At 49.8% G+C, this 23,060-nt stretch overlaps 1 protein-coding gene across 2 annotated transcripts in view; it reads right to left on the reverse strand.

Moving 5' to 3' along the window:
- Window positions 1-23,060, reverse strand: part of POC1A (POC1 centriolar protein A) — a 75,048-nt gene that overhangs the window by 8,553 nt on the left and 43,435 nt on the right. The window contains exon 10 of one of the 2 annotated variants that reach the window (XM_008057804.1): window positions 13,404-13,547. The exons of the other annotated variant lie outside the window; for it this stretch is intronic. Within the exon in view, the coding sequence (XP_008055995.1) occupies window positions 13,404-13,547 (144 nt within the window). The remainder of the gene's footprint in view (window positions 1-13,403; window positions 13,548-23,060) is intronic. 2 annotated transcript variants of the gene reach the window in all.

A 23,060-nucleotide genomic window follows, 5' to 3' on the forward strand; every position in this document is an offset into this window, starting at 1 on the left:
TAGAGTGGTGGTTCTCCTCTGGGAGAAGAGGCTTGGCCCAGGAACTGACCACAGCCGCCTGGTCCCATAAGCAGTGAAACAGAAGGGATTAGACTGGCACTCTAGAACACAGGCATACCCTCATGGCCCAGGTCCCTTGCAACAGCTGCTCCTCCTCCTAGAGCCACTGTCATCACCACCTTTGTTGAAGGCCTCCCTCATGTACCCACATGCAAATGTGGCAGGGAACCTGGAGCCGTAGCTTCTCCCAAACCCCGAGAGGCTATGGGACACCTCAAACCCCCACAAACCTCCTTGGGGGCATCCAACCACATCATTTACTCCTACATGTTTGTCAGGCGCCCAGTACAGGCAGCAAGCATGACACCCTGGCTCTTGGGGGCTTCCAGACACTGATGCAGCCGCAGGACCAGTCCTGTTTGGGCTGGCGACAAAGCTGCTCTGCCACCACTGCAAGAAGGAAGAGGGTGATCAGCCAGCTGCTTTCTTTCTTTTTATTTTTGAGTTGGAGTCTCACTCCTTTACCCAGACTGGAGTGCAGTGGCACACACGCTCACGGCCACCCCAGCATTGACCTTCTGGCCTCCAGCGATCCTTCTGCCTCAGCCTTCTGAGTAGCCACGCTACCACACCCAGCTATTCTTTATTTTATTGTAGAGACGAGGTCTCACCAGGTTGCTTGGGCTGGTCTCGAACCCACAGGCTCAGGCAATCCACTCGCCTAGGCCTCCCAAAAGTCAGCCGCTTTCTGACTCAATCCTTAAAACTACCTCATGTGCGCAGGCCTCTCTTGAGTCTTCCCCACTATAGCTCACCAACCCCCAAGCTCAGGGGCAGCCCTCCTCTCCCTGCTCTGGCCCCCTGCTCACCTTGGCTAGGGCACTTCCCCTTGTCCATGTCCTGCTCTAAGCAGAGCCCTAGGTGGTGTCTGGGGCCCTCCTAGGTGACGGTGGTATTGGTTTCTGTGGTTCCCTCCTGGGTCTCCTCTGTGAGCTGGAAGACAGGTGGCGTGGAGTGGGACAGAATGGTGGGGACAAACTAATGGAAGGAAGTAGTGAGCCAATGTCCATCCAAGCATCCCACTGAGCACTGACTGGGTTGAGGACACAGTAGCAAGAGGAGCTACAACCACCCTAGGCTGACATCTAGCAGGGAGGCTGGGAGACCAGGGCATCAGTGTCTGACAGGGCAAGATGGGGAGCCATAATGACTGAGAAAGAAGAGGCAGCAGAGTCCGGGAGAGGGCAGTGGGGTGATGAGCACAGCAGGGCCAGGCTGTCCCAGGCCCCTCTGGCTGCTGTGTTGGGCTGGCCAGGGCATCATCAGCAGGGCCAGTCACATCAGGGCTCTGCTACAAGAGTAGACTGCCTGAGTCAGGGCTGGGGCCTGGATGTTTCCCTCTCAGCACTCAGGTTTCACCTCCCACCTGCTCCTCTCAATCCCTATCCTCACACCTCAGCTTCCTGGCAACTCCCCTTGTCCTATTCCTGGGGCACCCTTTACCTCTCATCCTCTTCACTGCTGCTGTTTCCCTTTCCTGTCCAAAAGCTCAGGAATAAAGGCCAGACTGTGGCATGGCATTCATATGGCCCTCCAGCCCTGTGCTGTCCATCACTACTGCCCCCTGACCAAACCTGCCTCCCTGAAGACCACTCCAGGAATCTCCTTGCTCCAGCCCCAGTGCTTGGATGCCTGCCCTCCCCCACTCCCACATGGCATGGCTGGCACATGGGTATGGGTCTTTGAAAAATGCTGTCAGTGATTCCCAGTGGGGAATCTTGGTCCTGTGTGGTAAGAACACAGGCTCCTCAGCTATACAGTCTGGGTTTGAATATGAACTTGACCACTAACTTGCTGAGTGGCCTTGGGCAAGTTACCTGACTCAGGATTTCAGTTTCTTTGTCTGTAAAACACATCTCTCTGAGTCACTGTAATCAATATTCATGTTAACAGTTGTAGCATTTGCTCTGTGTCAGGCTGGGAATGGGGTGCATATGGCAACATGACCCCTCGCAGCCATTGCCCTGGCTGAGCTCTGAGATGTTGGGGGAGCTCTGGGATGTTGGGGGAGCCCTGGGCACAGATGGGACTCAATGAGGCCTGTGGTCAGGTTTGGGAGAGTCTGAGCTATTGATGCATGTGGTGATCTGGCTGCTGCTTAAAGTTCTGCCGTGATGAAAAGTTCCTTTTAATCCCTTCCTGGATTGTGGTTGAATTGGGCTCCCCCCCAGAAGGTCTCTCTGGTGGGGCTGGGGTTCTCCAGGCCTGTCCCCACCAACACAGGAGCCAGATAACTGGGGATAGGGGAGGTTCCAGCTGTTCCAAGTTCCAAGGAGAGGGCAGTCACCAGCCACACCACTGGGGGCACTTGTGTCAGGCCAGGGGAAACATCCTGGGGCTGGCTATTGGCTCAACATCCTGATCTCGACTGTGTTGCACAAAACGTCTAATGTTCCTTTGGTTTCATTGCAAAGATGAAAAATGTGGAATTAATCTCCCTTGTAGCACAGTTTTGACTTCACTCGGATTCTAAAGATCTAAAGCAGATGCAATAAGAGGGGAATCTCTGCTGTGGGGTTTTGTGAGCTATCAAAACAAAGTGGGGCTGCTGGGGCCCTCTGCCTATCCTAGATCTGCCTTGACTCTTGCCAGCTTCAGTTTTGTGTCTTGGTATGTGTGTATGTGTGTGTGTGTGTGTGTGTGTGTGTGTGTGTGTGTGTGTGTGTGTGTGTGTGTTTGTATGTGAGCGCATGCATTCTCATATACATATGAGAGAGGATCCCAAAACACCCAGAATTATTTTTTGGAGGGTGGGCCACTTGTAGTACAGGAATCCCCTGCTAGGTAAGTGCTCTAGGAGCCCATTGGCATTAGTGTGCCAGCAAGTGTTGTGAGAGATTGCATTCGGCTTCAGTGAATTTTTTGTTTTGTTTTGGAGACTCTTTCAATGTGGTTGCCCATTTCATGAAGTGTGATTTCCGAGCACACCTGCCCAGACCTCACTGAGTGTTCAGCAGTTTTTGACCAAAAACGGCATGACTCCCATGTCCCACCCTCCCTATTCACTGGATCTCGCCCCAAGCGATTTTTTTTTTTGTTTTCCTGGATGAAAAGAGTCTTGTCGATGTGGAAGAGGTGAAACAAAAAATAGCAAAAGTTCCAAAAGGAATCAAAATTGACAAGTTCAAAAACTGTTTTGAAGGCCTGGCACTATGGCTCATACCTGTAATCCCAGCACTTTAAGCGGCAGAGGTGAAGGGATTGCCTGAGCCAAGGGGTTTGAGACTAGCCTGGGCAACTTGGGGAGACCCTATCTCTACAATAAAAAAAAAAAATTAGCCAGGTGTGTGGTGGCATACACCTGTGGCTCCAGATATTTGGAAGGCTGAGGCAAAAGGATTGCCTGAACCCAGCAGGTTGAGGCTGCAGTAGTAGTAGTAGTGTATGACTGTACTCAAGTCTGGGTGACAGAGACCCTGACTCAAAAAACAAAAACACTGTTTTGAGCAGTGGAAAAAGCATCTTGATAGGGGAATTGCATAAAACGGAGAGTACTTTGAAGGTGACTGAAGTTTAAACATGTAAGAATAAGTATACAATTTTTTATGAATAAATTCCGAGTCTTCTGGGTCCCCCCTTCTACATGCAGAGTCCTGCCTTGCTGATGGTACCCTGGCCAGCCCATTGCTACATGTTAGGGGCAACTGGAGGGCCAGAGGGGCTAGCCCAGGCCCCTGTGGACAGGGGCTGCTGGCCCAAACCCAGTCCTTCCCACTACCCAAGGCTCTGCCTCCCGGCCTCAGGTACTGCCCAATACCTAATGGTCTGCAGCACAGGGGCCTTTGAGGCAGAGGTTATAAATGCTGGCCCTAGAGTAGCCTGTTGACATCAGTCTGAATGTCAGCACCACGAGGACAATAATTTTTGTCTGTTTCTGCTCACCTCTGTCTTCCTGTTCCAGACAGCACCTGGCATACAATAGGTGCATACTGAGTACTAGATGGACAAATGCCCAACACTGAGTGCCTTGGGAATGCAGAGAATACAGGTTCTGTGCCTTCCAGGCCAAAGGGCAGTCCTACACTGGGGATGGGCCTGCCTCACTGGTAAGGAACACTCTTTCCAGCATGGGCTTAAAGGGATGGTGGGGGAGGGAGAAGAGTGCAGGCAGGCAGGAGGGGCCAGCGCCCACCAGCTGGTTTTGGGAGGAAAGAAGCCTCCCAGCTTCAACAGGAAGTGGGGGTGGGAGTCGAGGAAGCAGGCTGGTTCCTCCCCTTCCCACCTCAGTCTCGATCTGATGAGTAAAAGCTTTGAGCTCTGAACTTCATAGGGGAAGGAAAGAAGATTCCCTCTTACGCTGATGTCTGACATGCTAACATGCCCAGGATCACACACAGCTCACCCACAAAAAAACAAATTTCAAAAGAAATTCCTCCCAATCTCCCTAGGCTCAGTAACTGTCTTTTAGCCACTCCCTTAACCCCACAGTCTGCTGCAAACAACGCAAAATGAGCTTTTGCTCCCTTGAGCCCCAAGGCCAGTGTTTCTGTTTCACATTATCTCAGGGATATAGGATTTCTCTGACGGTTTTGCATCCCCCAACCCCCACCTCTGCTGAGGATTAGCTCTCTTCGGGAAGTACATGAAACACTATTTTCTATCAGTGGATTAGCCACCAGATTAAGGAATCTTGGCTAATTTACCTTCCTTGTGGCTTTACAGCAACTCCTTCTAAATGAACACAGCCTTTTCCATGTCACTGTTTCCCCCAAAAGAAAAAACTATAAAAAGTGGGTCCACTCACCACCATTCATAAAACAGATGCTCCTGAGATCCATGGGGTGCCACTCATACCAGGAGGGAGGGCCTGAGCTGCAACCCCACCGACACTGGCCTGTATTCAAGTACATCTCTTGCCAACCCTATCAGGCCACCAGGGAAGCCAAGACTCTAACAGGGACAGGACCCAAGGTGTAGAACACAAGTAATGCTTGGTCATAGGCCCTGCTGGACTCTAACTCCGGGAAGAGTCCAAACAGGGCTGAGCATGGGGAGTAGATCTTGCTTGGCCTTGGTCACCTTCGGCATCTCATTTCTTCAGAGGCGATCTTTTTCAACAATCCCTATAAAGTAGTCAATTTACCAAGACCCGATAAGACATGATCATCCGAAGCCAGATAGACTGCTTGGGAGCCTGTTAGAGGCCTGGAAATCTCCATGTAGCTTGGCAAGTCAGGCTGCAACTCCTGTCTAGCAGGAACACCTCAAGGAGAAAGAAGGAGCCAGGCCACTAGGGACAGAGTCTCACAGGGCCCTTCATGTCCTGTCAAGCATCCACTGATCTATAGTGAGGAAACCTGGCTTCTCATTTTGGTCGGCTTTCTGGAGTCACCAGCTGGGCCCAGATCATGGGGGCACAGAATTGCCTCCCATGTGCCATGCCCTGCTTAGATAAAGCTTCTTTCTGCTTTCTCTCCTTCTCTAGCCATGGCTACTGTGGGTATGAAGAAGATTATACTGATAGTTCAGGCCTGAATCTGGGCCACCGGCAAGGTGAGTAGTGGGAAGTAGCAGGCCCGACTGCAGCCTTTTCTGGCCCTGCTGGCAGTACTTCAGTCAGGAAAGTGTCAAGTAGCCACAGGGTGAGTAACCCGGGCTATGGCTCAGTTAATCTCAGAGCCATGTAGGTTGGTTTGGGGCTGTCTATTGAAATAGTCATAGACTCCTTTCTTGACCAATGCTTGACCCTTCCTTAGAGGGCCTTCAGGTCCCAAGAGAAGCAAGAGCAAATCCCCTGGAGTCCCCTTCTTTTCCCTTCTCAGAGCAAGCCCAGAGTTGGCCCAAATGAGATGTCCCTGCACAGGCCTCTCTCTCTCCACTCCCAGCCTCTGCTCTCCACCAGCCACCGCCCCTGCTCACCATCTCCCAGCCCTCCCCCCATCTCCAGGCCTGCTCAGAGCCTCACAGAAGAAATCTCATATGGCCGCCCGTGAACATTCCCAGGCCCCAGAGGTAACCACAGCCACTGCTGAGCCCATCTGGCAGGCAGCAGCCTTCAATCTGCAGCTTCTTTGGGGAGGGGGTGTTTTTTGCTATAACCACAGATGGGATAGAAGATAGAAAACCAGAGTTTTCTGCCAGACCCCCATGGGAGCTGCCCTCCAGCCCCCCTGCAATAACAAACATAAGCTTGCCCCATTTATGAGCACCACTAGCAGGCTGCATGCCATGAGGGAGGCCAGGCATTGGTCTGACTTGCTACTTGGGGAAGACGCAGCCTCCGCTGTCTCTCCTCATTTGCAAAGTCAGAGGAGACTGTGGGTGAAATGCCAAAAAGAGCAACAGGGCTAGGGAGGGGCCAGGGGCCCAGATGGACAGATATTTTCCCCCAGTCCCTCTGCAGCGGACTAGAGCCAACCACCAAGTGTGTTTCCCGCACAGACCAAGACAGTGTCTTGAGTCCCTTGTTCCCCAGGAAGTAGCCTCTTAACAGAAGGAAAACAAGTCTCTTGTCTCCAGATCCCTAGAGAGGCTCAGGCTGTCCTAAACTTGACTTTGGCCAAAAGGGCAGCTCTTGAATGTCCACAAAGAGGATGGCTAAATCCACTCTGGACCAAATGCGAGAGGTGGCTAGAAATGCTGATGCGTGGTGGGGGGAGGGACCATTTTTGTGAAAACAAACAACCACCCTTACAGCCCAGGCACAGGAGCAGTATCAGGAGGGTTGCACATGCCCTCTTGGGATCACCAAAGGATGTACCTTCCCAGCAAATTCAATCTGCATACACCTGGGAGGACCGACCCCCAGGGAAGATGGTGTAACTACTTTAAAATTGGGAGTCTGTTTTTATAAGCAACAGTGGGCCTTCCCAGGAAAGAAGGACATCAAGAGTCCTCGAGAATGGTCAGGCAGCTTGGCCCATATCAGGGCCCAGCATTCCCATCTTTCTACCAGTATGGAACTAGACACCTCACCTTAGCAACCCATCAGATAGGGAACTGCCAGGACCACAGCAGGGTGGGGGTGGCAGAATTAAAGTATCCTGAAGCAAATGGTCTACTCTCTATCCCCAAAGCAAAAAGGCAAAAGTCCTTGGTCTTTCTGAGTTAGGTCAGCAGAGCTCAATGACCTGGACATTTAACAAACTCAAATGCCAAAGAGATTCAGACCAGCAGGACTGTTGGGCCTGCTCCCTGTCTGCTCCCCACTGTGTGCATTAAGTCTCGGCGCCCAGCAGCCTCCATGAGTCACAGGAACCGGAACGTGACATCACAGCATTGCTGTGGCCAGCCTGAAGCACTGGGTGCCATAAAAAAACAGTTGGAGCAGGAATTTCATGGCTTGGTATTTTTAAAAAGCAGCAAGACGTGAAACTGGAGTCAAAAATAACTTTGCTGTGGGCTTCTGAGGCAAAACCACCAAGCCGCTTGTTGGGCCTGAGCCGGGGCCTTCATGGCAGCTGCCCCAGCTCCTGGGTCCCCATCCACAATCTCTGCGTTTCACCCCCTTGCCCTAAGGAAGACCCAGAGCCTCTACAACTTCCAAACACCACCTGGACCTCTGTTACTCCTGAATGCAGCTGAGCACCGCGCAGCAGCCTTCTGGCTTCTGAGAGTCCATGAAGGAAGCCAAGGAGTCAGTGTGCAGGTGAGCTCATGCAGAACTGCTGTTGTGGAAACAGTCTCTCCCTGCTCACTGGTGAGTTTTCTGGCATCTTTGAGAAGAACCCTAGATCATTCAGCAGTACCCATAGGAGCATGAGGGGAAAGAGGACCAAGCTCAGAGCCTCTGCCTAGACACTCACCGAGTGCTCATCACCAACAGGAAGGCCTACCAGTCATGAGGTCCAGCCTGGGGTCCTCCAGAGGCGGCTAGGACGGAGCGGGGTCTGGCCCAGGGGAATACATAGTCCCTAAAAACCATCACAATAACTTGATTCAAAGAACAGCAGTCACCAGAAGTACTGAATACATCTTTGAAGAGCTTCGGTCTTGGCCCTGCTGCCTAGGTCCAGGAATCTTCCTTAAGGAGCCTTATGACCCATCTCTGACTTTCAACAGCCCCCATATGCACCCCAGTGCCTCTGTCACCTCCTGTGCCCTTCTCCTTGCTGGGGTTTCTTCTTTCTCTCCCCTCTCATCCTCCTGCCTAGCCAGACACTAGATTCTCACTGGCAGCTCTAAAGCATTCCTGGGACTTGAGTCCAGCAGTTACAGAAGACTGTGGAATGTCCACTCCTGTGGTTCCCATGCCACCAGACTGCCCTGGTGCTTTCCCACATTGCTTCTTAGAACATCAACTCACTGCTGTGCTTCACAAAACAGCCAGCACCAGTCTAGCACACCCAGTTACCCAAGAGCTTCACAACAGAACTCAGAGGACCCAAGCAGGCATGACCATCCCCGTCTTACAAGGGAGGAAGCTGAAGCGTTGGGAGTGATGTCACTTGCCCAAGGCCACCCAGGTGATGAATGGTGGAGTTGGCCCTCAAATCCAGGAGAGTAGGTGTGCCCAGGCTGATAAACAGGTGGCTCACTGGGTGAGCAGAGCAGCCCTGAAACCCAAGGGAGAAGCACTGCTCCCCAGCTGCTCAAAGCATGGTGTTGGCTGGGATCAGAGTCCCACGAGCTCAGTAAAGAAACTAGTGAACCCCAAACAGCAATCTCACGGGATAAGGAGGGGTTTCCCATACAAGAGCAGGCCAGGGCAAGGGTGTGACAAAGCTCTGACTAGTGACCTAAAGGGCTTGGCCTGCTAGGCTCTATGATCACAGAGCCCTGAGCAAGAACTTCTGACATCACCTTTCAGGAAGGTCAAGTTTGGTTTGCAGAACTTGATGAAGCCATTCCTAACTCCACCAAAACTGTTTAGCAAGAAAAGCTGGGGGAGCTCTGATCCACAGTAGTTGAGATCAGAATCACCTGGCTTCCTGGAGCAGTCCTAGACTGGGTGGACCCCAAGGCTGGTCCAGGCGCAACAAGCCATTATTAACGCCCTATCTGCACCTGGCATGACGTCGCTGCCGGGCACCATGTGGGAGGATAAAGTGAGGACAGTGAAAGGAAGCCCTTGGAAAGTTGCAGGCTTCAGATAAACATCAGGAGGAGGATAATTATGATGAGGATATGATCCCCACACTTCGAGGACTTTCCATCTAAAACAATAATGCAGAGGCAGGTGTGGTGGCTCACACCTATAATCACAGTGCTTTGGGAGGCCGAGGCAGGAAGATTCCTTGAGACCAGGAGTTTGAGACCAGTCTGGGCAACATAGCAAGACCCTCGTCTCTACCAAAAAAAAAAAAAAAAAAAAAGCCATGCATGGTGGCACATGCCTATAGTCCTAGCTACACAGGAGGCTTGGGTGGGAGGATCCCTTGAACCCAGGAGTTCAAGGCTGAAACGAACTAAGACTATGCCACTTACTCCAGCCTGGGCCAGAGCAAGATCCTGTCTCTAAAATAAATTTAAAAAATTATATGGGGAGCATTGACAAGCTAGGACAGCCTAAAGACTGCACCTGCTCAGAAGGGCATGAATAGGCAGGAGACAGGGCAAAGAGCCACAGACTTTGCAAGGTCATCTCAAAGTCTATATTTCCCATTAAATTCACTTTTGAAAAATAATATATCCATCTTTTAAAAAAGGTATTCATAAAAAGGAAAATAGGAATTAACTCCAATTCAGGTGTTAAAGGACTGGGTTTCTGATACTGTACAAGCCCCAAGGGCACTTTGGCTTCCTATTGACCTGAGAGGCCTCTTGGACTGGGAGAAGCCACCCAATTGTTAGCTTGCTCAGGGGGCCAGGAGCCGTGCAGGAGTCAGCCTCGGTCCTGCTTGTCTTATCAGTCGCTTGTTGCAATGAAGCCCAGCTCCAAGCAGACCCTAAGCCAAAGCACCTGCAGAAGTCACTTCCTGAGGGTAGGGCCATGACAGCTCTGCCCCTTGCCGTAGTCTCAACCTCTCTGCCTATCTCCACTCCACCCCAGACCATTAGCATAGGTCAGATCTCAACTTTGCTCTGCTTAGTGTCCTGCCAGGTGAAGTCCAAACTCCTGGGCTGTTACTTCTGTTACCCCACACCAGGGGACCCATAGCCTTGACCTGGGGCACTGGGCTCCCAATTGCTATGCTACTCCCAGCTGTCTCCAGTACTCCAGCTGCCTGCTCCTCTTTGGATGCCTGGCTCTGACATCAGCAGATTCAGTCCTGAGGACTTCCTGAGGGTGGGACCAGGTGTCACATAAAGACCACCACACAGGCTGGGCTCAGTGAATGTGTGTGCATGGAGGGAACATGCCACCTCTGTTCTGAAGGCCAAGGAGAAGCTCTCCTGGGTAAGGAAGAATTAGTTTCATGAGGCAGTGTAGAGTTGGAAAAGATTTTTCTTGTGCTGTCATGAAGGTCCCCTATCCTCACCCCCAGGTCTTGGATAATGATAATGGCAGTAATAGGAGCAGCACCCAACACATCAGCACTGCATGGGATTGTTGCACACTGCTCAAGGAACTTCACACAGGCTGACACATTTAATCCTCCCACGACGTCTGTGAAGTGGGTACTATTATCAGCTCTGTGTGCCAGATTCAGAAAGTGAGACAAAGAGAGGTTAAGTGACTTGCCTAAGGTCACCAAGCTAGACAATGGTGAAGCCAAAGTTCTGAGCTACGTTTCCCCACAGGCTCGCTTGGCTTCTAGGCCTTTCCTTTATATAGAGGCATCTGCTGAAGGGGTCGCCCTGGAGAGGATCACGATTGGGTACCTGGCTCTCAGATTGATGCTAAGTGGGCCACAAACATCCACAGAAGTGGTCTCACCACATTGGGCCACACCAGCCTGTTGAGCAGGAAGGTAGTCCTTGAAGACTGTGAGCTTCCATAACGGGTACTCTGCTCATGTCACCCAGGGGCTGGAGGCCGTGACTTACTCAGAAAACAGCCTTGGCTACTGCCCATTACACCCCCATGGCTCTGCTCTGGAAGGATGTTTTGCAGGACAGAGGCCTGAAGGACCCAGAAGGCAGTTTCCTTCTCAGAGGCCACTTTCTTGTGAGGGAGGGAAGAGACAACGAGGAAGGGTGGAACAAAGAATAGCATGATTCAGATGAAGGACTTTGAAGCCAGAGCACAGAGGCACTTCAGCACCAGGTGGATGGTCAGGTGTGCCCAGGGAGGGTCTGGGGGGCAGGGATACCTGAGGCTAATACCCACAGACCAGGCAGGAAGCCCGGCTGAGGAAGCCACCTGGGAAGATGGATGGTGATGGCCACCTGGCTCCAGGCTGCAGGAAAGGGCTGGGTCAGTCTTGACCATCCAGAGAGGAGCCTGCTATAAGCCTAACCTCAGCTGGGCCAATCTCAGAAGAAAAGAGTAGAAAAGCTTCCAGCATCTTGGTGGAGACAGCTCTAGCTGTGGCTGGAATACCTTAGCCAGAGTTCCAACCTGGTGAGAATGAGAAAGGAGAGACAGGTGGCCCTGGAAAACAACCAATGACCAGGCCTGAGGAGAATATGGCCGCATGAACTCGAAGGCACTATATACAGTTCTGAAAATGAGTTGAAATCTAAGGCCTCAGCTGGGGCTTCCTCTGTGGAATCCAAGTTTCCTCAGGACATACTGAGACCATCAAGAACACTCCTCACTTTGTGGCATCCAGAAACACACAGTTTTGCAAAGCAGGTGACTGGCTGATATTCTTGGCATCTGGTCGGGGGTGGACTGCCATTTGGATTTGCAAAGGGGCTGAATGCTGTGAGGGGTGACCAGGGTGCCACATCCAGATATCCAGCCACAGGCTAGCCTTTACTTATTCTCTGTGATGCAAATTTCTTACAAAGTTACTATCATACTCCTAACACATAACAAAACCTTCCATAGGCACCCCTAAACACAGTGACAGGAAATGTTTTTAGTGTTATACTCCTCTGGATCCAATGACGCTATTTTTAAACATCTTCTCAGACTTAATTTCCAATTTTATCCTATAAAGTTCTAATTGATTCTACCTCCCCTGATCTCTCACTTGACAAGGCTGTGAAAAACATTAGGCGGCTTCTGATGGGTTTGAAGCAGGGTCTTTTTTAAGTCTTTGCATGCTGCTCACATCTCTTAGCACATGCCTTCTTCTCAGGGGTTCACAGGCTTTCCACAAGGTCTGTACACTGCACCCTGTAGTCCTGCAACCCCCAGTCTTGACACCTGGCCTTTCCCTTCAAGTGTGCTTCCTTCAGAGGGTCCATGGTGTGCAGTCCCAGCTGGGCTCCTGGCATGCCTTGGAAGAGCTTTTCTCACTGAGCTCATGATCCCGAGGGGAGGAAAGGATGCCATACCACCTCAGCCCCATGTCCACTAGTACGTTAAGGGTCCTTTGTGTCCTTCATGTGGGTAGAACTGGAGCCCACTCTTCCCTGCTGCTGCCTACCCCTCTGGCTTTAATATCTCTCTCTTTTTCTCATGGGCCACATGTGTCCCCTGCTGAAGCCTCCTGCATTGTCATGGGAGAGGGGGATCTGCAGAGTCCTACCTGGCACCAAGAGTCAAGGAGACAAGGAATTGGAAGACCTTTAAATCCTGCCTTGCCCCCCACCCCTCCATCTACATGCCACATGCCAGTCACCCTGAGCTTTGCTCATTCCTTGGACATGTCCATGGCCTCCTCCAGACCTGCAGGTAGGCTGCTCCCTCTGCCAGGAACACTCTTCCTTCCTAGGGTGAGATGCTCCACTGGGCATGCCCAGTACTGGCTTGTACCTCTTACTGAAACTGCTGCACGATAAGTCTGTGTTGAGAGCTGCCAACCTGAGTTCCAGAGGGCAGGGGCCATATCCATCTCACTGATGAGGGTGGTCAGGGTCACAGCTAACATTTATTGAGCAGCTACCTAGAGCCAGGCATGGGCCAAACATTTCCCATACACTGATCTTTCTCAATTCTCACCATTAACTGGGAGGAAGAGTCCATAACCCTGCTGCATATTACAGATAAACACACTAGGGCTTACAGAACTGAAAGGATTTCCCTAAGGTTGCTTGGAGGATAAGAAAGGGGCCAGGCTTGAACTCAGAGCCTAGATTCTCAGAAGCCTCGACATATACTCACAGTCCCTTGGCATGTCCCTGGAGTGCCCATCCAGCAAAGTGTGGGATGAATGGGTAAATACAGTGTTTATTTTAAAGCTCTGCTATGGCCCAGCATTGGGGATTTTAGCATGTATTGGTCTGGTCAGGACTTGGATGGCTCCAAGAGCCAGGAACCTGGGGCAGGCACTGAAATTTTGTTAATCTGGACTGGAATATAGGTCCATTATGTTTCTTTCTTTTTTCTTTTTTTCTTAATTCAGCACCTGCTAGTCAACTTCAGATGGTCCAAATGCTGGATCAAGGGTAAACTCGCAGTAGCCTACCTGTGTGAGGACATCCAGCTGGCCCACAATGTGCTCCAGTGTGTTGGTCAGTGTCTGGGGTATGCTCACAGGCTCCTGGGGCTGGCTCTGCACCGACTCTACATTCCTGCCTCTGCCCGGAGGGATGGGGAAATCCACTTCTGGCTAGTTAAAGACAGAAAGAAGAGAGTCCTTCAGTCTACCAGTGCTTGAGGAAATACTAAGAGAAATAGGCCCTCCAAAGGAATAAAGGGAAAACCACCAGCAGACTTGAGAAAGTGAGTTCCAGGTGTTGGTGAGAAGCGACAGTGCGGCTATGTTCTGACATCTGAGGCCACACGCTTTTGGGCAGAGGCCATGAGAGAGTAGAATGAGAGTGCCTGGCAGTCCAGGCTGGAAGGGGCCAGGGGCATGGACAGGTAGGCCAGTGAGTGACCTCAGCCTGCTCTTGGAGGTCCTCAGGGAGGCTGGCCCATTTCCCATCTTTTTACATAGCTTGCACTTGCCAGTAGGCATCTAACCCTGAAGTCACACCCCCCTCCTAGTCAGTTCAACACCAATTCCCCACTCCCCAACATGGGGATGTCCCAGGATTCACTAATGCCTTCCAAGGCCCTAGGAGTAGTGACCCAAATTAGGTGAAGAGGAATGTTTCAACCCCATCCTGGCCCAGATCCCTTGGGAAAACACAGATTTCTTTTTTTTTGAGTTGGAGTCTCACTCTGTCGCCCAGACCTGCTGGGCTCCAGCGATCCTTCAGCCTCAGCCCTCCACGTAGCCGGAATTACAGGCATGCGCTACCACGCCCGGCTGATTTTTTGATTTATTGTAGAGATGAGGTCTTGCTGCCCAGGCGGGTCTCGAACCCGCGGGCTCAGGCAATCCACTCACCTCAGCCTCCCAAAGGCACGGGATTACAGGCTGAGCCACCGAGCCTGGCTGAAAACACAGATTTCTGTGTGAATGTCCCAGGCGGAGGACTGGTGAGAATCAGAATCCACAGGATAGGCACCCCTGGGTTGCTTCGGACAGAACTCCAGAAGGGTGAGTGAGGAGCTTGATGTTTCTGCCTAAGGCCCTGCAGTCCCCAAATTCAGAAACATCAGCCCTTCCCTGCCCTCCTGATGTGCAAAGGCTTCTCCTGGCCTAGGAAGCGCCGTGCACTTGTTCAGCTGGGTGGGATGCTAGAGCAATGGCTGTCCAAGGGCAGGGCCAGCAGATGCTCCAGTTCTAGTCTTGAAGCCTGCAATTCCTCTGTGGACTTGTGCCCTGTGGGATTGCCATGCTCAGCGATGGCCCACACTCTTGCAAGTCCAAAACTCCAGTTACCTATAAATGTAGCCACACTCAAGACTCAGGATTTTAAATCATCACCTCACCAACAGACATTCTTCGCCAGGCCTCCAGGCTCTCTGCTACCTTTGGGAGAAAACCCAAACCTTTTGGCAGGGCACTCCAATCTCTGCACCCTGGTCCAGCTCATGTGGTCCCCTCTGATGGGGATGCCTTCATCCACCTTTCCTTGCCTTGCTGCAAGCATCCTGTCCTCTCACCACACAAGCCCAACTCCTAATCGGGAGTTACTCTGGCTATGAGAGGAGCTCATCTAGGATACCTGTGCCCGTCCGGCAGCCCTGACAACACTGGGCTGCCTGCAGACCCACAAACACAGCTGGCCACATCTCCTCTGAGGCTCCTTTCTCTTGGACTAACCCACAGTGCCCCAGCCTTGGGAAGATGCTTTGCCTTGGGCATGCTCACTTGGGTGAGCATGAGAGTCCCTGAAAAGAATCAGCTCAGGAGGATTCCCAACCAGCAAAGGACAAATGCAAAGGCAGTTCAGCATGGGGAACCTACCTGCATATTTTCCTTTACTAGAAAAGTACTCTAGAGTGAGGAAAGCAGGACTGAGTATGTGGTGAGGGGGAGAAGGGAATGAAAAAAAAAAGTGTTCTAATATCATAGATCACAAACTTTCAAGGGCATGTTGATTGAACTTGGAAAATGCAGGCCCTGGTGACTAAAGGAGAACTTGAATGTAAGAAATGAGCCAGAGAGATGTTCTTGAGAACAGGAGCAGCGCTGCTAGGTCCACACGCCTACCATTAGCATGTCTACCCTGTCTGTGGCCATTTGTAAGACCTCAGCCATCAGGGCTGGGGATCTTCCAGTTCTCTAGGAATCAATGTACTTCAGATCTCACTGCCCATCTGGAAGTCCATCCCAAAAGGACACATTTAAGAAGCCCACTAGACTTGCCAGGACAGCCTTCAGCCTACCACAATGGCCCGTAGGCCCTGGCAGTTCTGTCGAGACAGAGGAGAGTGCAGTGGTGAAGAACGGTGACTCAGACAGGCATTGGCTGAAATCCAAGCTCTGCCACTGACCAGCTAGGCGGAAGTGGGCAAGAGACTTAACTTTTTTGAGCTTCTACTTTCTCATCTATAAAATAAGGGTGATGACTAGGCCAGTCCTTCAAATGGCAAGGCTGTAATAGGCACTTATCTGAAGTCACTAGCAGGCTTTTCCTGAGAAATGTTCACAGTTCTGTGCCCATTCCTTCCAGAAGACATCCCCCTTACAGACGCGCACACTCTTCCATTGGAAGGAGATGCAAGCAGGCAGCTCTTCTGTCCTGACAGCCAGCATTGTCATGGAATGGGCCAGGTCAGAGCTGCTGGCTGCCTAGGAAGGAGGGAATGGAAATTCCAAGTGTTTCTGCAGAATGGCCCAGAAACGGACATTGCTGAGTTTGCCCTCTGGAAGTACAGTGCAGGGAGGCAGGGCGAGCACCACTGGCTCTAGTGCTAGAAACCCTCCTGCACAAGCCAAAGAGGGGCCAGCTCCAAGAGAATATTAAGGACAGCAGCCACAGTGCTCCGAGCTGGAGAGATGGACACTAGTCTAGAGCGTTTCAGGAGCCACCATATTTCCCAACTATACTACACTTTCATAGGCTGTCTCCATTTTACAACAAAGGGAACTAACTAGGGTTAAGACGGAATTAATGCCCGAAGGTATCACCCACAAACCCGAGGGTTGCTCTGAGCCATTTCTCTGCCTCCTTGCCTCTCCCACCAGAAGACACTGCAGCACTTATCACTCCACCAGCCTGGCAATCACTGTTGTTTACTTGCCACTCACTATGTGCCCTCATTTATGTCACCTCATCTAATACATGTCACCTCACTTCATCCTTATGAAGTCCCTTCCCAATAGGCATTATTAATCTTATTTTTTAGATGAGGAAACCTGGGCTCAGAGAGGTTAAGTAACTCGCTCTAAGTCACTCAGCAAGTAATAGAGTTGGAAATCTGAACCCAAAGTCCAGGCTCTTCTCAGACATCAGGTGCCCTCTGGCAGGTGACATCAGTTCAACTTCCATGTGTACAGTTCCTCCTGGCATTCCTGTGGAGGTCCCCAGCTCCTGGGCCTAATACTTGTAGTGTCACTTCCCTACCCTGCCTTTCTTGGAATGCCTGCCCAGCACAGGGATGAACTAAGAGCCGGCACTCCACAAACACTCGACGTCTCAAAGAACCAAGCCCACTGTGAGAAGTTCCCATGTAATGAAACCTCCCCACTCACAATGTGCACTGCAGCCAAGGGCCAACAGCCTCGCCTCCCACAGAACTGTAGCTACTCACCTGCACTCCAGCACTCAGGAGCTGTGGCATTTCCCTGAGAGCTTGGCAAATAAGCAAGAAGGCAAAGATAAGAAAACCATGCGCAAGAGTGGCTAGAGACGCTTGTACCAGGACCATGAGCAATGACAGTGGCAGAATAACCTGAGCAGCATGTAAATGCAAAAATCACTCAGCATTTTGTCTATCACCACCAAAGGGTCCTAGGGGTTTTGCCTGGTGGTTCGGTTAAGTATATCATAAATAAAATCACAACAAATATCTATCTATTTTTTGAGTAGGAGTCTCACTCTGTTGCCCAGGCTGGAGTGTAGTAGCACATTCATAGCCACTGCAGCCTCGGCCTGCTGAGCTCAAGCAATCCTTCTGCCTCAGCCTTCCAAGTAGCTGAAACCACAGGCATGTGGCACCACACCCAGCTAATTTTTTGATTTATTATGGAGATGAGGTCTCACCAAGTTGCCCGGGTTGGTCTCAAACCCGTGGGTTCAAGCAATCTTCTCACCTCGGCCTCCCAAAGTACCTGGCTCACAATGAAGGTTAACCCACACATACACACATTTAGATCTACAACAAGTCAACAACTTTTCACTTCTACCAAATATAAACATCTTAATATCAAAACAAAAAAAAGGTGCCTCTTAAGAGATGAATCTACTTAACTCTGGAAAGTCTCACTTGGGGTCTGCAGGTATCTCCTCTCACACAACCCAGGTGCTGGGCCCTGGGCTCTCACAGGAGGTTAGTGTGTTGCCTGCCTCAGTTCCTTTGCTGCCTGTTTGTCATCCGTCACCAGGAACTCAGTGCTTTGCACAGCAGGAATCATGCCTAAATATCTGTGGCTGGTGCTCAGCCACCCAGACACGTGAGGAACCAAGCCATAAAGCTTCATGGAAAAACAAAACAAGGCTGGGCGCGGTGGCTCAAGTCTGTAATCCCAGCACTTGGGGAGGCTGAGGCAAGAGGATTGCCTGAGCCCAGGGGTTCGAGACCAGCCTGGGCAACTTGGCGAGACCTCATCTCTACTATAAATAAAAAATTAGCCGGGGGTGGTAGCGCATGCCTGTAGTTCCAGCACTTGGAAGGCTGAAGTGGAAGGATCGCCTGAGCCCAGCAGGTCAAGGTTGTGGTTAGCCATGAGCATCCCACTACACTCCAGCCTGGGCGACAAAATGAGATTCCAACTCAAACAAAAACAAAAACAAAAACAAAAAAACCAGGGCCAGGTGCAGTGGCCTATAATCCCAGCACTTTGGTAGGCTGAAGCAGGAAGAGTATTTGAGACCAGCCTGGGCAATATAGTGAGACTTCGTCACTATAAAAAAACCAAAAAATTAGCCAAGTCTGGTGGTGCCCACTTGTAGTCCCAGTCACTCAGGAGGCTGAGGCAGGTAGAATGCCTGAGCCCAGGAGATCAGACTCTGGCTACCTTCAAGATCATTTTCTTAATCCTTGATTTATCTATAGTTTGAAGTCTTTCATAATTTTCTGAATATTCTTGGCCATTATCTTTTCAATAGCACCAAAAAAAAACCCATGAAATTTATATTGGTTTCCTAGGACTGCTGTGACAAACTTTCACATGTGGTGGCTTAAAACAATAGAAATTAATTATCTCACAGTTCTGGAGGCCAGAAGCCTGAAGGCTCAGCAGGGCCACACTTCTTCTGAAGGCACTGAAGGAGAGTCCTTCCTTGCTTCTTCCAGCTTCCGGTGGCTCCAAGATTCCTCAGTTTGTTGTGGCATAACTCCAGTCTCTGCTCCCGTCATCACATTGCCTTCTCTTCTTCTCTGTGTCTCTCCTCTGTGTGTCTCTTATAAGAGCACGTGCCATTGGATTTAGGATCAAGAATCCAGATGATAACATGCTGAGATTCTTAATTACATCTGCAAAGATCCTTTCTCTAAGTAAGGCCACATTCACAGGTTTTGGGAGTTAGAACATGGACATTTCTTTTAGGAGGGCTACCATTCAACACACTACAAAATACTTAGGTATAAACCTAACAACATGTGTGCAAAATCTATATGTTGAAAACTACAAAACACTGATGAGAAAAATCAAAGACCTAGACCAATGAAAAGTCATGTCATGCTTATGTATTAAAGGTTCAATATGTTAAGATGTCAATTTTCCCCAAAATCATCTATAGGCATCAAGAAGCCGGTTCTAAAATTTATATGGAAAGGCAAAGGAACTAGAAAAGCCAAAACAATTTTGAAAAAAGAACAAAATTAGAAGATTCACACAATCTGATTTCATGACTTAGTCTAAAGCTACATTAATGAAGACAGTGTGGTATTAGCAAAAGGACAGACACATAGATTAATGAAATAAATAGAGTCCTAAAACCCTGGACAGATAACTGGTCAATTCTTTTTTTTTTTTTTTTGAGTTATGCAGTGGCACTCTCACAGCCACCCCAGCGTTGACCTGCTGGGCTCCAGCGATCCTTTCACCTCAGTCTTCCAAGTAGCCAGAACTACAGGCACACACTACCACACCTGGCTAATTTTTTTATTTATTGTGGAGATGAGGTCTTGCCAAGTTGTCCAGGCTCTTCTCAAACCCATGGGCTGAAAACAGCTCGACAGTCAAGAGCAAGGTCTGCACACACCTGGCTAGCCTCCAGGAGTGGCTGGAGTTTGACCAAAAGATGGTGTGAGCTGTCTTGACAGAACAGCCCCCTTTGGGGGGGTAGAGTAGAAGATTATTAACACATGCTCAAAATGGAAATTTCTCCTTTTCTTTTAATTTCTAACACTGGACCTTGCCCTCTACCCAGCCTGTTCCTGAAACTGAAACTCTGAAATGGACAAACCAGTCCACGGTTTGAGTCTGACCCAGAGAGGAGAGAAGGAGGAGATCTGGGGTCAAGAGCTGGGCTGTCCCTTCTTGAACAAACCTAAGGCCAGCAGCCTGTCTGGCCACTGCCCACTGAAAACACCAAAGCATGCCTCTGTGTTTCCAAAGCAGGGCTGCCCTGTGCAAAACTGGATGAGATGGACACACACATACACACACTCAATTAAATCTTTTCAACGTAATCTTTCACTGGATTTGTTCATTGCATAGTTTACTAAGTGAGGATGAGGAAACTCACAGACACAGATGATTCTTAGTCCTGGCCTGAGAACTTTGGCTTTGACAATTTGCCCTCATGAAAAGTTAACAGGCATCCATGTCTGCCTGCCTCCACATCTGCTAAATCTGGCCCTGGGGAGGGAAGCAGGGAACAGGACAGAGCTCTCTTGGGTTCAGATTCATGTCCAGTTTCTCAAGGGAAAAAGGTATGGCTGTTTTCTTAAATCAAAGCTCAAAAGAAACCTGGTGCTGTGTTCACCACACATATTTGCAGACTAGATATACTACAGCCTTATTTGCTCTATAATTTAGGGTTCCGGCCTAGAATCCACAAGAGGGGAAACTTCTGGTTCTAAACATAGCCCTGAAACCAAGAGGAATTCTGGTTTCTTTTTTCGCGTTGCCCTGAAGCAATAAGGAATTCTGGTTTCTTAAAACCATTTAACTTTTGACAGTCCTGCCAATGTTCCTTCAAGTGGCCTGAGCAAGGGGTGGGGTTTGGTTGGCTTTCATCTAGGGTGTATGAGCAAGAAGGGTGCCTTTTCATGTACCCCATGCCAGGCTGCGAGGAGGACAGGGTGCCGGGTCATTTGTGAAAGCACAGGAACAAGAAACACTGGGTCTGGGTCCTTACAGCAGCCTCCAAACCGAAATCAGATGCTCCACAACCATAGATTACAGTTAGACCTGAGACACCCCTTAACCCCAGGTCCCCAACGATGGGAAACCACCAGGACATTCTTTGGACTAAAAGTTGGTGAAGGAGCTGGGTGTGGTGGCCATGCGCCTATAGACCCAGCTACTCAGGAGGCTGAGGCAGAAGGACTGCTTGAGCCCAGGAGTTCCAGGCTCAGTAAGCTATGACCATGCCACTGCACTCCAGCCTGGGTGACAGAGTAAGATCCCACATCTAAAAAAAAAAAAAAAAAATTGTGAAGGGCCTGAAGGGTAGGTCTAAAATGGAGGATGAGGAATCTGTATGCTTAACCAATCCCTGGATTCCAGGCCTTGTCACACATAAAACAAATGCCACTGCATCCCAGGACCACAGGCAGCTTGGCCCACTTTTTCATCTCATGGTCCCCCTCAGAGAGTGGTTCCTCTGAGGCAGGAACCATAGGTGCCTCTGTCATCCTATTATGTCTTGGCACAAGCCAAGGAACCCCCCTCTTCTTACCCAGGCCCAAGGCAAGACCAAGATCCCTATCCCACAGCTATGACAACCACTTCTGGACTCAGCCTCCATCAATCTGTTGACTTCCCCAACCTTGCTCTGTACGGGTTTCCAAGTATTTCTCTATGCACAAGAGGAGCGATTTTTCAAAAGGGTAAAAGGATTGCCTTGGTAGGTAGGAAATGAAAAGTTACGCTCTCCAAATATACCCCGAGGAGAAAGAAATGGAGCTAGGAGGTCTGTCTTACTGAAATGACAGTAAGGAAACTGATAGTAAGGAAAATGACAGTGAGGGAAACTGGTAAAGGAAGCCGTGGGGAGAAAGAAGCAAGATGAAACAGGGAGGGAAGGCTAAGTGATTTCAAAATAGTAGAGGCCATGAGAAAGTAAGCAGCCATGCCCATCATGCAGCAAGTACATTCTGTGGCACAGAGAAGTCCCTGCCCTCTTCCTTGGAGGGGCTCTGAGAAGGTAGAAAAACAACCCAGCCTTTATGGGCTGGAGTTCTCCAGTCATCACACTTGCTACAGCCAGAAACACATACTGGCAGGCAAGGTGGAGCTGGAGTTCAAGAACAGAGAAGGAGCGGGCAGGGCAGGATGGTGGGGTCTAGGATCTCACATGGCCTGTTGGAAGCCTTAGGAGGAAGCAGGCCCATCCCAGGTGAGGACCACACTCCTGCTGACATATGTCTTAGAGTTCCTGGGGTAGATGCACCTCTGGAGCACCCTCAGAAACAACAATGTAGGCAAGCAGACAACCCCACCCAACACCTGTGTGAAAGATTCCCTTGGAACCCGCACAAGCTCACTTGAGGGCAGCTCTTATTCAGTTCAGTTCCACCAAAATTCCCAAGGGCTCACTATAGGCTGTCATTGAATGTCTTAGGGTCACCCACTCCTTACCTACAGACAGCAAAACCTACCCTCCCCACAGCAAACATCTGAACTAAGGCATCCCGGGAGGGAGAGCAAGGAATCTGATAAAACCCAAGTGTTGACTGTAGTTTTTGTTTTTTGTTTTTAAATTAAACTGCTTTGAACTAATTTTAGACTTGGAGAAAAGTTGCAAAAAATAGTACAGAGAATTTCCATATATCCCTCTCCCAGTGTTAGCATCTTATATAACCATAAGACAATGATCAGACCAGGAAATTAACACTGCAACAATACAAAGGGACCCTTCGAGCTTCACCAGTTTTTCTACTAATGTCCTCAGATGACATCCAGAATCCTATCTAGGATTTCACGTTGCATTTATCATATGCTGTATTTAGCCTCCTTCAATCTGTGTCAGTTTCTCAGTCCTCCCTTGTCTTTTAGGACGTTTACACTTTTAAAGAATATTGATCGGTTATTTTGTTAAATGTCCCTCAGCTTGGGTCTGTATGATGTTTTATCATTAGAGTCAGGTTATATATTTCTGATACTACCATAAAAGTGACATGCATAATATCACAGAGTTCATGAGGACAGGACTTATTTACTGTTGGTATTGAGCTGAATCAATGATGATACCGACCTCTCTGACAGGTTTCTCCAATGCAAAGTCACTATCTTTCTTGTATAGTTAATTTTGGGGGACTGTGGATTTTTTAAAGGCAATGTGTTGCTGTCAGTCCAAACTCCATGTGTTAGCCCAGCTTGCTGATGGCTGCAGCTGCCCCACAGATGAGAGGTATCTAATGAAGATGAGCAGCAGAGCCGACATCTCTGGAAGATGCTAAAGCTCTCAGTGACAAAGAGGAACAGTAGTGGTTTATTTATAGATCCACT

The sequence above is a fragment of the Carlito syrichta genome, unplaced genomic scaffold (assembly GCF_000164805.1).
Source record: "Carlito syrichta isolate Samal-C Ts95f unplaced genomic scaffold, Tarsius_syrichta-2.0.1 Scaffold303129, whole genome shotgun sequence".
Lineage (NCBI taxonomy): Eukaryota > Metazoa > Chordata > Mammalia > Primates > Tarsiidae > Carlito > Carlito syrichta.